We start from the raw sequence: 16,714 nt of genomic DNA, 5'->3' as shown, positions 1-16,714 counted from the left end.
GGGGGGGGGGGGGGGGGGGGGGGGTGTTAAAAACTTGAAGGTGCTTTGCATTTATCACTATTAGGATATTGCCAAGATGCTGCATAGCAAGGCAGATGTGTGAGACAACTTCTTCCTAATTGTATTTTTAAGTTAATATTTAATTTGACAATACTTTGTCTTATATTTTAAAGTCTGTTCCAAACTTCCACAAATTTGTAAGGAAAATTGTAATTTGTATCATCTTTGATCCCACTTTAAATAATGATTTACATGTTGCCTTTTGTTAACTTTGGGTGTGTGTGTGTTGGGAGGAGGACGAGATCCAGTTTCCAGCACATAAACTTGCAAAGAATATCAAGTCAGTTGTCCAATGGCCAAGAAAAAGAAAAATGTCTTTATTATATGTACAACGTATTTACAGGCATATAAAAATCTACACAGACCATATATACAGTCAAATGTTATCAGCTACTGCCATTCACCACACTGTATGCAAACGTTGAAAAAAAAATCCCACTTGTGTCCAGCTATTTTATAGTATACAACACGATTTGTTACCTATCATTTTTAATTCAGAAGTGCCAGTTTATTGTTATTTTGTTTTGATCTCTATGGAGCAGAGAATGAAAAAATACAGGTTGATGTATCTTACTTTGCTACAAATGGAATGATTAAAAGGAAGAAACAATGTTGAGGTTTTGGTTTAGTGCACAGAGTTCACAAATAAAAACACCACGCTCCCTGTTTCGCTAACTCATTTAAGGAAGTTACATTTATATCCTCTTAACTTAGAAGGCATAAACTCAATGACCTCCACCCTGAATATGCTATGGTGAGAGTTTTCTGAAGGCACACTGGATATCTGATTACACTTGCAGACTCAGTGTAGAGGCACTATGAATACTATGAACAGTGTGATTTTATAGTCTTCGGTGCATAATTAGATTCGTTGTCAATAATCTGCACACACAGTAAGGTCAAGTAATTCTCACTTTCCACTTAATTGCTCTTGTCGATCATTCTGAATTAAGAAGCAGGCACATCATCAGTGCTGTAAAAAGGTGCATTTTCCCTTTAATAGGGACAAAATTCAGATCAACTGACTCAGCACCATGAATGCATTAATCTAACTGGGCTTTAATAATATTATATTAACCTGAGGCTTCTCACTGGCTTCTGTTGGCATTAGTATACCACAGGTCTGACACTGTTGTTTACCATCTGAACCCTCATAACACATTGCACATCTAAAGTCATAGCACATAGTCATCAAGTACATTAGGTCTGAGTTCTGCCAGTCTGGTAAGGTTCAACATCTTCACAGTTAAAACAGTTTGAACAGTTCTTGCTAAAAACATGTTTGGATGTGCATTCCACTATGAGGACCCCAGACTGGCCAGCAGCAGACAGCTACATAAATATACTTGTCCCCTGAGATAAGAACCTGAAATGACACAAACAACACCTGTAATAAGGTTGTATGATATATATATGTGTGTGTGTGTGTGTGTGTGTGTGTGTGTGTGTGTGTGTGTGTGTGTGTGTGTGTGTGTATATATATATAAGTGCAGTGTTTATGCTCATGGCTGTGTTTAAGAGTTCATCTGTGCTGCTGTGAGATGCATCTTTTCAATTTCCCCTTTCTCTCCTGTCTCCCATCTTCGGTTAACTGAAGTTAACTGAAACAAAAAACTTTTTTAGTTTCACAGTTTCTCCGAGGTATGTTGGAGTCTTGTGGTGGCTGGCTTGTTATGGTGGAGAACCTCAGGGATTTTTCTGTAAGGGTGGAGAAAAAAAATGATCAGATTGGGCCTTGTATATTTTGCAGCAGCAATTGTAAAGTATATTTACTTGTAGTTTCTTGTTAACAATAAATCTATTTTTCTAAGTTTAGGGTTTTATTTTTTATCATTTTCTTTTTTCTTAAGTACAACTACAGCCTTTGAGTAGAAATAATTTTGTTGTGATTTGATTCCCTCCCAGAACTTATACTATAATTTTCATTCTGTCAGATTTCATTTAAAGTCCCCTTCACAGTCAAATGAAGTCTGCTCAACTGCACTGCTAAGAGCAGACCTATGGAAAAACCTAGTAAGAGGACATTACTTACAGAAAAAATTAGCATTTTCTCTATTCTGTACCTCAGTGACTGTATGAATAAAGTTGAGCATCTCTTCCACGTTGCAGTAGACACCTGGCCTCCTCTCCCGGGCACAGCCAACGCCCCAGCTCACCACTCCTATCAGATACCATCTAGAGGACCTCGAGTGCACCAGAGGACCCCCACTGTCCCCCTAGGATTCATAAAACCACAATAACAGTTTTATACCATTTTAATATCCAAACCTTTTGCCAGAAGAGTATGTTAATCGGATAATTCTACGAACTAAAACTACCAAGCTACAGGCCTATAGCAGTACAACTTGAAATCGATCCAGTTTAAAAGGCAATAAACTACAGACATGGTTGTCAGGTTAAAAATATTCATATCAGATATTCTTTTTGTCTTTTGCAGTACTAATCAGTACGGATATTGACTGGAATCAGTGGTCAGTTACCTGGCAAGCATCCACTTTCCCCTCCAGGTAACCTGCACAGATCATCCTTTGGGTTATGGCACTACCATACATTGTGGGACTGGAGCACACAGCCTGGTCTATCAGGGGGACGTTGGCCTTCTGAAGTGAAGGAGAAACCTTTCCTGATGGCAGAACAGGGAGACAGCATTTGGGTGATAAGTAGTCTTTTCTTATTAATGGGATTGCTGTTGGTAATGATGAAAAGTAGTGTGTAGCTTTCTCACCATTTTCCTCCAGGTATCCCCAGCCAGTCACGGCCATGGTAGCTCCAGCAGCGAGGCCAAAGGCTTTAGGAGGTAGACAAACCGGCCTGCGGCTATCTAGGAGACAGGAGCAGTGCATTCATTATGCAAGTTTTTTAGTATTTACCTTTGTCATACTAAAAGTGCTGTTTAAGGGTATAGTTAAAGTTATCAAGTGAGTACACTGGCAGACTTTGAGCTGTAATGAAGAGCTTCCTATTTGACATATACTCCACTAGAGGGCAATATAGTAAAGTCTACTGTATATTTTTGAGGTTGAAGTTAAGCCACTGACTCCCTTAAGTCAGTTAACCAATATACGGTAGGAATGACTGTCAGTTGGTGAGGTGCAGAAATTTCTGTCCATGCGTTTTTATAAGTATTAAATCCAACTCTAACCTCCCACTGTGATCGGTCTGCTGAGCCTCATCAGTGCTATGTCATAGTCGTTTCGTGATGGATTGTAGTCTCCATTCACTATGATTCTGTCCACGTAGGAACCTCCTATTGTGCCCATGTATGTCCGGCCTGACACCACTCTCCAGCGACTCAGCTCCTTCTTACTGCTGCAAGGTCCAAAAAACAGTGTGAGCAGGAGTTGATGTATTTGTTAACAAAATTGGAAATTCACAGAAAATGGTGAACATGGAAGCTGCACTGACCCTGAAAAGCAGTGGGCAGCAGTGACTACCCAACGCGGTGACACCAGTGTACCTCCACATGTGTGCTGGCCACCCTGCTGCAGGCTGACCTGCCAGGGCCAGTCCTCGATGACAGCATCTGTACCCCCAACAATACGTTCCTTAACGCCCACCTGTCCACAGTCTGACAAACAAAGGAAAAACAATTTTCTTTACAGTGGTTCATTTAACTACTAACATGTATTTTCTGTCTTTATTGATTTATCCATCTAGATCATTCAGGTCAAACAGTTAAGTTCACGGTAGATTTGTTTCTTTCCCTGCACTCCCCCTTTTTTGATTTATTGTACAAAATTAAGGAACCTACCCCGTCACATGTTGCTAAGTAAGAGTTGTGCTGCTTACTGTAGACATGTAAGGTCCTGTTTGTGTGAAACTAACCATACAACCATGTTATCATCCACCCATCATCCATGAGCCCCACTCTTGTTAAAGAGCACCAGCCTTGTAAAGGCTGTAAACAATGTTAGTCTCATAGGTTGCTTTTCTAAAAATAAAACCCACCTGAACAGGACAAAGATACCACAGATCCAGATCTGCATACTCTGCTGTTGGAAGAAGAAACCATTTGTCAAATATTTAGAGTTACACATGAACCACATATGGCCACACAATTAATCAAACTGACAAAATACACAGTCAAATGTTGTGTTGACCTAACTTCACCCCTCTGTTGGACTTTGTCTCTTTCTGTTTTGTTTTGTTTGAGAAAAATACCTGCCAGTTTTGTTCACTCTCATAGGGGATAAGACAGAGAGGGAACAAATACTGTGGGATTTTTATGTTTTAGGAAGAGAAACTGTGAGAACTGAATCTGTATCTGTGTGCAAGGGACATTTGAGAAAGTGGAAAGTAAGAGCAAAAGTTAAAAAGGGGGAACAGAGCAAAGATGAATATGCATTTTAATATGCTATATCTTTATATCTAAAGTCAACAGTTCAAAGGGGAATGAGCTCTCAGTCAACAGCTTTGTCTGTTTGACAGTGACAGCTGTTACTCTAAGGCAGCAGTTTCCTAAACAGCACTGGTTTATTTTTAGATCATTTCAGATCTGTGCAGTCATGAATTATCCTTACCGGTCAATGGTAGCCTGATGTATGGGTGTGGTCGCAGTCCCAGGTCTGATGGCTGTGAATGGTCCAGTTTTCAGGGAAGATATTAAAGTGTCCACTCGGACACTGGTGCTACGAGGTTCACTGTTAATACAGAAGGGGGGTGGAGGTGTATGAGTTGATTTCAGGGTCAAATAACCCATTCATTAAATTAGCAAAACAATCCATGCGCTGCTAATTTTACTTATATTCATCCGTGGTGGGTGTAAACTTACTACGTGTATCCCAGTTGATTACATGCTGTCAGTGTGTGCTGCTCGGTCCAGTCGTCACTGCACACACTCCTCCAACCTGAGCCAGGACTGTACACCTGCAGGACGAGCTTAGGTGACGTGAGACGCACTGGAGGGCGGAATGGCACAGAGAGGAAGAAAATCAGTTTTCAAGCTTTGTTCTTGTGTCTGTGATGACAAAGCGAGAAAGAGTCAGGTGTTTGCTTTACCCGGAAAGGTAGTGTTGACTGTGAAGCTTGATAAACAAGTAATTTCATCCTCTCCTCCTGCACAGTCATCTTTCCCATCACAGGCTTGGTCTATTGGGATGAACCTGACCGAGCGCGCACAGAAGAAGTATTTGCTCTCAATTAGCTTCTTAACTGGAGGGCAAAGGGGGTGACAAATTGGAATACAGGGGAAGAACATGGGTTAGAAAAACATTTTGCTCGGATGATTTGATATACAGTAAATGACACTGTATCCTGTCATGAATTTGCAAAGCACATCTCTCCAATATCTAAGCAGTGAAGTCTGATAGAAACATGAAGGTGGGGCCTGTTTGGCATGCCATCCTGTTGTGTTTGTGCGCGTCTTTGGAGGAAGGAACTACTGTCAGGAATTGTGACTCACTGAAATATGCTGCAGTGGCCAGTATGCCAAGTATGACCACAACTGTCAAGACAGTTAGCAGCACTCTCTTCCGCTTAGCCGCCTTGTCTTTCTGAGTCTTTGGGGCCGTCATCGGCTTTCTGCGGCGGCCTGGCTGTGGAAACGCTGACGGAAGAAATAGGAGCAAAATCATCGCAACGAGGAGACACACATAAGTGACAAAATAATACAGAAGTGAGACGAGAGACTAGAAACCACAAATGAAGGGACAACAAGAGGTGCAAATTAGTCAAGTGGAGAAAGGCGGTACATACTAAATGTGCTGCAAATTCTCAGTACTGTCCCATACTAGCGTTTCCAGGTGTTTAACATGATATTCACAGAACTCTTCAATCAGCATAGCAACATACTGTATATTAAGACAAAACCAACTACAGCTGACAGCTTACCCGCCTGCCTGGGGTTCAATGGTCTAAAGCTTTCCTCTGGCAGCTGGGCGATCGTCTAAGGAAAGAATAACAAAGGTACATAAAACGAGGGGTAAGGTGAGCACAGGTGTCAAAACAACAGTGAGCATGGCATGGCCTGAGAGGAAATATAACAGTATGTGCGTCCAGGAGGAGGTGTAGATTTGTGATTGTGTCATTTTGTGTGGAAGTTTCCATGTAATTATCTGAGCTTACATGATATCTTTGCATATGTTTATCTTTCTGGTGATTGTGGTTATGTGTTATTACATAAATTGCATCCACCTGTCTAAAAAGGCTACAGCACAGCCATTTGTCAAACAGTTGTATAATACAAAACATATCAAAGGGACGGGCCATAAAGGATTACCAATGCACACATGGAACATAGTGTGCCACTGTAAGATGTCACGTTACACCCATGTGCCCCCACCCCGTGTATGTCAACCACTCCATATGCTGCGGGCAGTTCCCATGATCTGTTATCACATAGACTATTTGACCCCGCCATGAAAGCGACAGACTCTAGATGTACAGGACAGTAGGGCGTAGTGTGGTGGGGTCCACTGGGACTCATTGAGTCTTCCATTCAAATGCAACTGATATTGCAGAGACAGAACACACTGTAATACTGCAGGGTGGTATAGACAGGTGTGACTGCCCTTCAACCACAGGAGCCAGGTTTAAGCACAGTGCCATTCAAATATTCTTGAGCAGGGTATCAGCTGTATCTTGGTTGCATAACTGCATATAGAGTAGATTTCAGTCTGAATGATGTGTGTAGGGTGTAGCACAAGTTGCAGAATAAAAGCAGTAGTTAGTCAATTGGAAGTTGTGGTTACCAGCCTTTCTGTTTTTTAAGTATTGATACAGGACGTACATTTTTGTGACCAACCCAGTAATTTACGGGGCGGTTTTCCCTTCTCAAATGGCTTTCACTTGAAAAAGGAAAATGAAGCCTGAAGGGGTAAAACTATCCAAAATTTTACAGGAAAAAAAAAAAAAAAAAAAACCAGATTGGAAAAACCCAAATAGTATTCTGTGCACCAGAAATATATGCTTTTTTTTTTTTTTAAACAGATTATATAAATTAATTTGTATCTATGACCCAATGCTGGGCCTAATTTCCCAGGGTGGGAACAGCCTCTGACCATGATGGTAGGCCCTGTCACAGGCCTAAAGCCTGGGCGCCTACACCCTGGCTTGATCGGTCTCATTTAAACTCAAACTTTTGCTTGTTTATCACCAGCAGTAAATAAAAGTTTTAAAAAAGTGAGAAATTCTGCACATTCTCAGGTTTTGCTGTTGATCTTTGTCATGTACAACAGTAAACTGACAAAAATAAATTATTTCAAGATGTCTCCGCCAAGTTTTGATTGTCAAATATAAAAGTAATGCCACCACTTTTGTGACATTTCTTGCAACAAACAACTAAACTGTGTAGTTCATGTGACCAATATTTACCGGTCACTGACTGAGAACAAAAACCTGGTAAATTCATTCATGAAGACTGGACTGAAAACAGAATCTTTCAATCTGTAATCCCAGTTTTGTACATTTGCACATTTAAGTTCCAACTTGGAAACTCTTGGCTGATTACTTTATTATTATTATTTTTTTTAAATAACGTTAAGTTGTAGCGTTGTTGAATTTCGGTATAATTACACTTGGACAAGTCAAGGGACGGTTCATTCACTCTTACCCGCAGCCTGGGGATCAGCTTGGTCTCTTAAGTCGTGTGTTAGCTTGGCCCAGCGGCTTAAATGTGGCGGAGACGTGGTAATATAGATACCGAAAGAGCAGATTGAGGTGGCACAAGGTAACCCTAAAGCGGTTTCATTTACGTTTTGTGTCTGCTTAACTCGGTGGCTTATGCTAGGCAAAGCAGCTAACGCTAGCTTAAGTGACTTTGCGAGCCTGCATTGAGATTGTGCTCAGAGTTGTGCTGTTAGCTAGCGGGGCTAGCTAAAAAGCGCTCATTAAACACCTCCAAAACCGAAAGGCGACACCTTCTCAGTTTCTATCTGTGTTAAATATCCTACAGCAGAGGTGTCGTGTGAGTATGGGGGATGTGGAGTTGTTATGAGTTAGCTTTCACAGGCTGTGGCTGAGAAATGTTTAGCCACTCCGTGAGCTTTGTTGGTATTTGTCGCAGGTGTGCCGCCATATTTTCTACAGGTACAGGTTCAAGGTACAGTTCAATTGAGCCACAGAAGAAAGAAGGTCACAATTAAGTTAATTTCAATGTTGAATCTGAGTCCAATATTGAGTATTTTGGTCTCAGGCAACTCCTGAGGGAAAATAACACTTCTGAAGTTTGCTTCTGATTTGCAGGGTTTAAAAATCTGAAACTGTTTTAAATAGTCTTAAGCATCTGTGGGATAATGTAGTCCAGATTTGACATTCTCATATGGTCTTGTTGTGACAAAAGCAGTAAATGTTTTTGTTTTCACAAATAAAATAAAGGTTTCCAAATCGGAAACTGTGTTTAAAACAGTTACTGAAGTCAACCTGTTAATCAGTTTCAGGTTTGACTATTAAAAATCAAAAGTTTTCTTAGGTTTTTCTGGTCTGTCGTTGTATGGAACAAAAATCTGACAGCAGTTTTTGATCAGCTTTAAGGGTTTAAGTTAAATATATAGCACCATTTCACGACAATTTGTGCATCAAAGTATTGGTCACTCAAAAAACTTCTGTTAACCTTTCACCTGAATGCAGAAGTGGAAACTAACGCCAGCTTCACAGGGAAAATATCTGGCTCTTTGCTAAATGCTCTACTATGTTCACCAGCTAATGATTAACTGTGTTTGTCTGTTGTTTGGTGCTGAGCGGGTAGCATAGGTAGCAGGAAACAATGCTATAACAGCAGTGAGAGTAGACCACAACACCAAAACAGTAAAGTTGTAAAGTGAAGTAATAGCTGAACTGTGACCTGAAACTCAAGATACAGCTCAGACCTGCCAGTTCAGGTGATAATTCTCCATAGGTTCACCACTATGAGCGACAACTATCACGATGCCATTTCATACATTGTATTATAAAAAAAAAAAATTGATTATAGCTTCTTTACAGTAACGTAATGTTAACTGAGCCCAACACTGGTGTAATCACATGATATTTTCTGGCTCAACCAGTTGATAAAGTTAAGCACCATTAAACAGCCCAGTGTTGAATTACACAATACAGTGTGCTAGAAGGATTTTATTTTGTTTTTTCCATAAGCTGGCTTCTAGTTATTAATCACCAACATCTCAACAATGGATTAATGACACCACATTTTGAAATAGGTCTGAAATTATTCAATCCAAACCCATTTCCTGGTGCACAAACAGAGGTCATGTTTGTTGTGGCACTTTCATTTTCATATGTTATTCTCAGTGCAACTTCTGAAGTTGACAGAAAGACACTGCGGCATGTGTGCTTTTACTCATCAAGGGTGAACACAGCTCATCCTGTGGTGTTATAGCTGCTCAAGTGTCACATCAGTATGGCTGCTAACTGGCCTGTTTGGAGGATTTCAGCCCATGGTGTAAAGTTGCAGGCAGTTTGAAGAGCACTTTCGTCTACCAGCTGTTCTGCTTTTGTCTTGTCTTCACAGCTTGTCATTCATTTTTTGAACTACAAACATAGACTATATGTCAGTTGATACTTTGTTTGATTAAAAAAAAACTTAATGTGCATTCTGTGATGACTAAATGAGGAATTGCCAGAAACCATAGCTTAACAAAATAGTTAACTGGGAACACCACTATATACTGTTCTCAGATTTTCACTTCTGCTTTAAGTATGCTGTAAACTCCCGCATTTGCATATTACTTTGCTGCCGGACTTACTCTGTTGCTATTACTATAGTCAAAGGAAGTGCACGAAATCAGTTTTGATGAAAGAGTGGTGAAAATAATGGTTGATGGCTGTTGTCAGTCAAATACTAGGAACACACCGAGAAAAGAGAGACGGGCAAAGAATGCTGTTGGACAGGTTTTTTTTTTTTTTTTTTTGGAGGGGAGCTCCTGCTATAAATTAGCTATGTTGGCTTATACTGTTTTGCTGAGAAACTCTTATATAAAAGAATCTTACATGAATCTTGCATAAAAGACTGCATGTGTCAGAGATCCAGACATTTTTTTCCTTTACCCTACATTTTGGGTTGTCCAATCAGTCTCAGATTTCTCCTTACATTGAAACAAGGAATGTTTCACTTGTGTGCATTAAGCCTTGCAGCACTTTGGTATGTAACACAAGACTTGTACTCATTTATAGTAACATTTCAAATTATCTGTTTATGGCTGTGTTCTTTCCATTTATGTAAAGGGATATAAAATGACTCTGATATTCCTCTGCTTAATTTCCCCAAAAGACTGACACCTTAATCTGATTTTCCAGATTAGATATTTTTTTAACATAAAGTTTCCAGCAGTATATGGATCCCAAGATATCAGTCTCAAAACCCATAATATCATAATTATCAAAGTGATACATCTATGTAAATGAATAATTTGATTTAAAAAACATACTGATTAACACTCTTGAAAGAATCACACAGGCTCATCATTAATATCAACTGGCAGAAATCTCAGTGGAAAAAAAAGTACAGGAAACCAGGTCATCATCGCCTGATGTATGTATGAGTTCAATAGACAAGATGAATGAGACAGAACAGAAAAAGTGGGAGGTTATAAGTTAACCTAGGAAACCACAAGGTAGCGAAATAACGTCACGTTGGCATAAGTGGACAAACACATTCCTGAAAATACAGGATCTGTTTGTTATATGATGACACATGATGACAGCACCCTTGGAAACATAAATGTCATCTCTGGTACTATGACTAAGATGAACCAGTTTACAAGCCAGAGCTGTCTTAAAAAACAACCAGAAAGCAGTGGCCAAGCTTAATCATATCCGACGTCTTATTTCTCCTTTAACGGCCAACCTGATAAACCTGACTTTGTTTCTTTTTTGAGTAAGATTGAGCCATAGGTGGACCCACTACGTCTAGTGGGAACTGCTCGAGCACCAGCAGAAAAGCATAACTGGGTCAGCCTGAACAGATAAAAGCCGTGACACGGTAAACCTTTTGTTCAAACATGATGTTCCCTTTGCTGCTTCTCAGTTTTGTTGGATTATGTTCCTCGTAACTGAAATGTACACAAAAGGGCTTTTAAGAAACTACCTGTGACATGTAGAATGAGCTTTAATCAAAGCTGGAGATCTAGACCAGTGCTGTCCACTCATGTTTAAATGCTTAGAGGCACAAACACAACATATGTGTGTTTATAATTATAAGCAAAGCTGCATGCTGTAGTTGGTTTAGGCTGCACTCACTAACACAAACGGTTGCAAACGCATATAATGAGGTAGATGGTGCACACATACATACTGAACAAACGTTACAACAGCATCATGAAAAAATGACTTACAGGAAAAACAATATTATTATTCCACCCAAACCAAATAAAACTATTGAGTATCAGCAGGATCATTATGAGCCTGTGCTCCTACCTGATCACACACCTATCATCAGAAACTGGATGTAAAGCACAAGGAAGCATGCGCTTCCATTTAGCAGCAGATGACATTTCCAACATGCAAAACACAGCCACGGCTCTGAGCCAGTATACTGCAGAAACTGGTTTAACTGTTTGTGTGTCAATATGTCTTAGTGCCATAGTATGATAACAAACTTGTTTCCAGACTAAACATCAACAATGCTATTCAAATGACCCAACTAATGGAAACAAGTGACTTGAATTGTCATCTTCCTGCATCGTGAATCATGAATATGTTGATTCTACTTCCAGTTGCACTCACCCACATGATGTAGTTGTCTTTCTCGGTAAGTCCCAGATGCACCTCATCTGATGGGCAGCACAGAGTAAACACTGCCCTCCCTCACTGGAGGTGGGATTCGCTAGAAACTCACTATACTGTGTATGTCCTTCGTCCTTTTCCTCTCACCTGCGTGCTCCACTGGCTTTAACTACAAAACCTTGGTTTGATGCAGCCTCTCTCTCCCTCTCTCTTGCTCTCCCTTTTTCTTTCTATGGCAGTGTAACTGGATCTGGCTTGAAGGGTGGCTGACTTGCCCCCCTCTGTCTCACGCTGTGTTTCGATGCTCCGCAGATTCAGGTAGAGCTGTTTTTGGATGACCAAGCCCTGCTGACAAAACAAAACAAAACTGAAGTATTCCAGGTAACTTGACACCTGAACCTCCCCTCTCTCGCTTCTGTCTGTCCCTCCCTCCCTGTGTCTTCCCTAGTTCTGTCCTTCCTCCCACACATCCTCCCACTCCAAACTTTTTAAACTCTCTGGACATAAGCGTACACCATCTCTTTTTTGCCCCATTTTGTGTCCTTCTCTCCCTAGAGACGTTTTTGCCTCTCAAATTTGACCCAAACATACAACCACACACCTGGAAAGATACAAATACATGCAAAAACGCAGTGCTCCGTGTACGCACACTCACATACGCCCCGACACAACATGAAGTTAACAGTGGTGTGTATGTGTCTGCGTGTGTCCAGTGTTATGCCCTGAGGCTGAGGTGTGGTTTTTCTAACCTGTATTGTTTTGACAGTCTAATGAGAAGTCGGTTGGTATCAGTCAGGAGGTTTTTTCTGACATCAAACTGTGACTCATGCCATGTTTCGTCTCATAGTATTGATATAACTGGAATGTGACAAATGCCTCAATGCCTCAAGAATCTGCAGCTATGCTAGCAGCTGCCGGGCTACAGTGGTGCTTTGGGCTAAATGCTAAATACTAAAAGCTAAATGTCATCATGCTAACACACTCACAATGACAATGCTAATGTGCTAATGTTTAGCAAGAATAATGTCTACCATGTTAAAGACATTAGTTTAGCATGTTAGCATGTTGACATTTGCTTGTTAGCACTAAACACAAAGAACTGCTGAAGCTGATGAGAATGTCAAGATGGAATTACACGTCTTAAACCTATTTTATATGAGTTATTGTAAAATGTGGCATAGACATGTTTTGACAAAACTTTTTTGGTCAGAAATCCAACTTGCCTAAATGTTTCAAACCATCAGACATCAATACAGCAGAACATTTCTGTCCTGTGTTTCTGAAGTGTTAAATTACCCTTTAAGGATGCACCCAATGAGCACTCTGGTCACTAGGTCAGTGCTTGTCAAAATTAAGCCACTGTGAATGTTATGGGACACTGAGCATAGACAGCTGAGGGTGATTGTGGTGGTGGTGGGGGCAAGACAGAAAAATGGTTTGTTGGAGAGAAAGAGTCATTGTCACAAACAGCAGGTGAATGTGTCGCTTGACCAGGACTATTAAATGCAATGAACCTTAAAGCTCATTCCCAACCTTTCCTCGCTTAGTCCACTGGTCTGTGGCCTTAGTAATTCTCTCAGACTACATAGTAGATTTAAGATAGGTAGTGAGGAAGAAAATAGACATTTTGTGTATTGGGGACTTTGGCACCTGTCTGTCTTGCCTTGTTAATTTCATTAACTGTCATACAATACCACTACCTTGCTAAGTGATTTAATCTGGGTATAGGAGTTACACTGTGAGGTCTACGCAATGCCTGTAACAACTGAAGCAAATTTATTTACATACAGGTCACCACACCCTCCGTGTATCACACCTTTAGGTCTGGTAATGCAAATAGCCTTCCTTCCTCTGTTTTGTACCTGTATCCTGCTTAATTACAATATCTGTAACCACTATACGATCAGCATTTACATGCTGTGTGACCCCCAGCTTGTGCCTACTGTATAACTGTTCTCCTGCCCTTCACTCTTGGTCAGTCTATTGCCTCAGACCTGCTCTGTGTCAGTAGGCTCACTGTATTCTGGAATACAATTAAACTCACACCACTGCAGCAAACACTGAACTGGATTGAATGAATTTTCTTCAACAGTAGGAAGGTAGATACAGGGGTGATGATATTCAGGTTGCCAAAACATTGCATGACCTCCTTTTGTGTGTTTGACTGACTGTGCTCAGTTAAAGTAAGTTTAATTTCAAAGTGCTTCACTGGACTGTATTTACAGCAAATCACCCATTTTCAATCCTCTCTCATATGGAAGATTTCCCACTCACATGAATTCTTTTGCAGTCACAAGGATTATCCTGTCTGACAGCCTGTTGTGGGTGAACAATGGCTGACGAGATGTTTGCACACACTATAAAAGTCAAAGTGAGAGCAATACAGAGATCTAATAAATCTTTGGTAACGCCCTTGTTTGACTCCAGGCTTTCATTGTTCTGCTTAGTCAAACTGGTCGATTTTGTTCATAATCCCATTAGCTCTCACAGCATGACAGCTGAACACAGCCCAAATCAGACAGATAAAATTCATTATTCTTTGTTTCTTTGTCAGCGAACACAATGTTTGCTGCTAAAAACACTGGTGTGTTCTTTTGATAGTGGGTGCATGTAAAGCTCAAGGACAACCAAATAGACTCCTGACTTCCTGAACGGCATATGGTCCAGATTGTTTACATATTAACAGAATACCACCAGGGCTGAGATATTTGTATTCACAACGAGTATGTAAAAGTAAGTATTTTTAAACATTGATATAACTTTTTCACTTTTGATATGTTTAGAAAATGTTGATGATAATAATTTGCTCCTCACTGACTTGCAAACAGTGTGACTGCAGGTTCACATTCATTGCAAATATGAGAAAGTTAAGCATGGACTTAGCATCATGTTCTTTTGTTACACTGAAGCATTTCCCTTATTATTTGAGCAAAGCAAAAATTAACATGAATATAAGAAAAATCTGTTGTTAGAGCACAAACCTTACCACTTATTTGTAAAACAGCTAGCTTTATTTTAACTTAACATCTGAAAGTAAATTTTACACTAAACATTTTGTTTTAAATTCTATTCAAGAACTTCAGAGAGCAATTAAATTATTTATACATTTCAGGACCCAAATAGACCAAGAAAAAACATCAGCACTAAACTTTAAAAAATGTGTTGGGCAGCACAGATTTAAAATGTGGAACTTTCCTTTAAGGCATCATGCATCCTTATCAGTCATGCTTACGTGGATGGTTTACTATAGTTTAGTAGGACACTTGATTAGAAATGGATCAAAGTTCTTTTCTGAGTTGGCTGAGTTAAAAAAATATTTAAAAAAAATATATATATATATATCACACAAATAAACACATTCATTTTTAAGGATTTGGGAAAAAAGCAGAAGATATAAAAACAATCCAAAATATGCACACACACAAATATTCCTCACACCACTGTACTCTTCCTCACCTGTAAAGCAGCTGTCACTTCTTGTCAGAAGAGCATTTGAGGGTCAAACTGGTGGAAAATAGTATTCCTAGTCTCTGAAATTCAGCATCTCTCTCAGGAGTTTCTCAGTCGACTTTTATTGTTTCGACAGGGGCCACCCTCTGCCCTCCACTGTCATTGCAAACAACTTATCTGAGTCTCTCTCTCTCTCTCTCACTCACTCACACTCACACTCTCTCTCTCTCTCTCTCACACACACACACACACATATACTTGTACTTCTATCTTTGTGAGTACAGTCATTGACATAATGCATTCCCTAGCCCCTTACCCTAACCTTAACCATCACAACTGAGTGTCTAACCCTAACCCTAAACTTAACCTAAACCTAATTCTAACCATAACTCTAAAACCAAGTCTTAACCCTCTAAATGTGATTTTAAGGTGTCTCAAAAAGTGAGGACCGGCCAAAATGTCCCCACTTTCCCAAAATGTCCTCACTCCGTTAGTAAAATACTTCTTTTGGTCCTTACTATGTAGCAAGTACAAGTACACACACACACACACACGCACTCCACCTCAGTTTACTACCAAAGCCATTACACCACCCTACACAGGTGTGCATTTTATGGAACTTGGTATGTAGCTAGAGGGAAGTTAGGGGAATTGCAGCATGAAAAATAACTTGTTAATTATTAACACATTCACATTTCATGTTCCCTGGCGTCTAAAGTATTTATGTTGTCCCTCTCTCATCTGGGAAACCCGCAATTCTTTGCCTGTTTTTAACAATTCAGATTTTCTTTTTCTCAAAAAAAACAGATTGTTGTCAAGCGAATGTTAGATCAGTTATGTGATATATTTAGGGGAAGTTCATTTGAATTTGAAAAATGTGAATGACGTTTCCTGGATGTAGGACAAAAGAAAAGGAAGGGAAAACTAGGACTCAACTGGATTAAAAAAGAGATATTCAAGCTCCATCAACAATGTCTATGTTAAGCCAAAATTGATTACATGTACATTTACAATCTCTTTAATTCCAAGATAGATTGTTTTCAGAGAGTCAGTAATAAGGTTTATTTGTGTGGATATTCCATAAACAATAAACACAACACTTGGATCACATCACTGGGAACACAAAACACTTATTATCTAATGGTGTTATTGTGTTGGCTGTCCCCCACTGCACCTGACCGACATTAAATGAATGGATTTACAGGATAAGGAAGCACTTGTGCTATCTGCTGAGAACTGTGAAATACACCACCTCTTATTCGATTTGACCAGGTTGAATCTATCCACATCGATCTATGAATCATGGCATAGTGATAGATGATATCATAATAGGTAGAGGACTTTGTGGAGGGATTAATTATCATAGCCTTGATCACTGTGAAGGAGTATCAGTTTTACCTCTGGGTGTTATTTGATGATAAAAGGCAAATCTTTCCTGGAAAATTGCTGCCATATTTTTAAGAAATCCCCAAAAGATGTCCTGAAAATAACTGATTTCTCTGCTTAGTGCTCCCCAGGGGAAACCTATAAACACACTGAGACATAA

At 39.8% G+C, this 16,714-nt stretch overlaps 1 protein-coding gene across 4 annotated transcripts; it reads right to left on the bottom strand.

The window, feature by feature from the left end:
• Positions 1-348: 348 nt before the first annotated feature.
• Positions 349-15,758, bottom strand: tmprss4a (transmembrane serine protease 4a). Of its 4 annotated transcripts, none has more exons than XM_071495773.1 (14): positions 15,175-15,758; positions 11,719-12,063; positions 5,890-5,944; positions 5,462-5,605; positions 5,059-5,211; positions 4,832-4,958; positions 4,581-4,700; positions 4,009-4,052; positions 3,466-3,628; positions 3,203-3,369; positions 2,786-2,881; positions 2,541-2,683; positions 2,124-2,276; positions 349-1,758 (listed from the first exon to the last, which is right to left on the bottom strand). In XM_071495773.1, exons 2-14 carry the CDS (start codon positions 11,722-11,724, stop codon positions 1,747-1,749), a joined length of 1,383 nt encoding a protein of 460 aa, XP_071351874.1. In that variant the 5' UTR covers positions 11,725-12,063; positions 15,175-15,758; the 3' UTR covers positions 349-1,746. The 4 variants fall into 4 exon arrangements, with proteins under 4 accessions (XP_071351874.1, XP_071351875.1, XP_071351876.1 ...); XM_071495774.1 differs by having other exon boundaries at positions 4,009-4,049; XM_071495775.1 differs by lacking the exon at positions 11,719-12,063 and having other exon boundaries at positions 15,175-15,728.
• Between the last annotated feature and the right edge of the window lie 956 nt (positions 15,759-16,714).

This window comes from Trachinotus anak, unplaced genomic scaffold (assembly GCF_046630095.1).
Source record: "Trachinotus anak isolate AG129_WGS33_773 ecotype Australia unplaced genomic scaffold, CSIRO_AGI_Tana_v1 ptg000014l, whole genome shotgun sequence".
In the NCBI taxonomy this organism is placed as follows: Eukaryota; Metazoa; Chordata; class Actinopteri; order Carangiformes; family Carangidae; genus Trachinotus; species Trachinotus anak.
This window is presented reverse-complemented; position numbering and strand designations above follow the sequence as displayed.

What these genes read in the sequence shown, in the direction of transcription:
- tmprss4a (XM_071495773.1), bottom strand. An exon ending in AGTCAACACTACCTTTCCGG is followed by an intron (nt 4,959 to 5,058) that starts GTAAAGCAAACA and finishes TCCGCCCTCCAG; the next exon opens with TGCGTCTCACGTCACCTAAG. An exon ending in GCTGCCCACTGCTTTTCAGG is followed by an intron (nt 3,370 to 3,465) that starts GTCAGTGCAGCT and finishes TGGACCTTGCAG; the next exon opens with CAGTAAGAAGGAGCTGAGTC.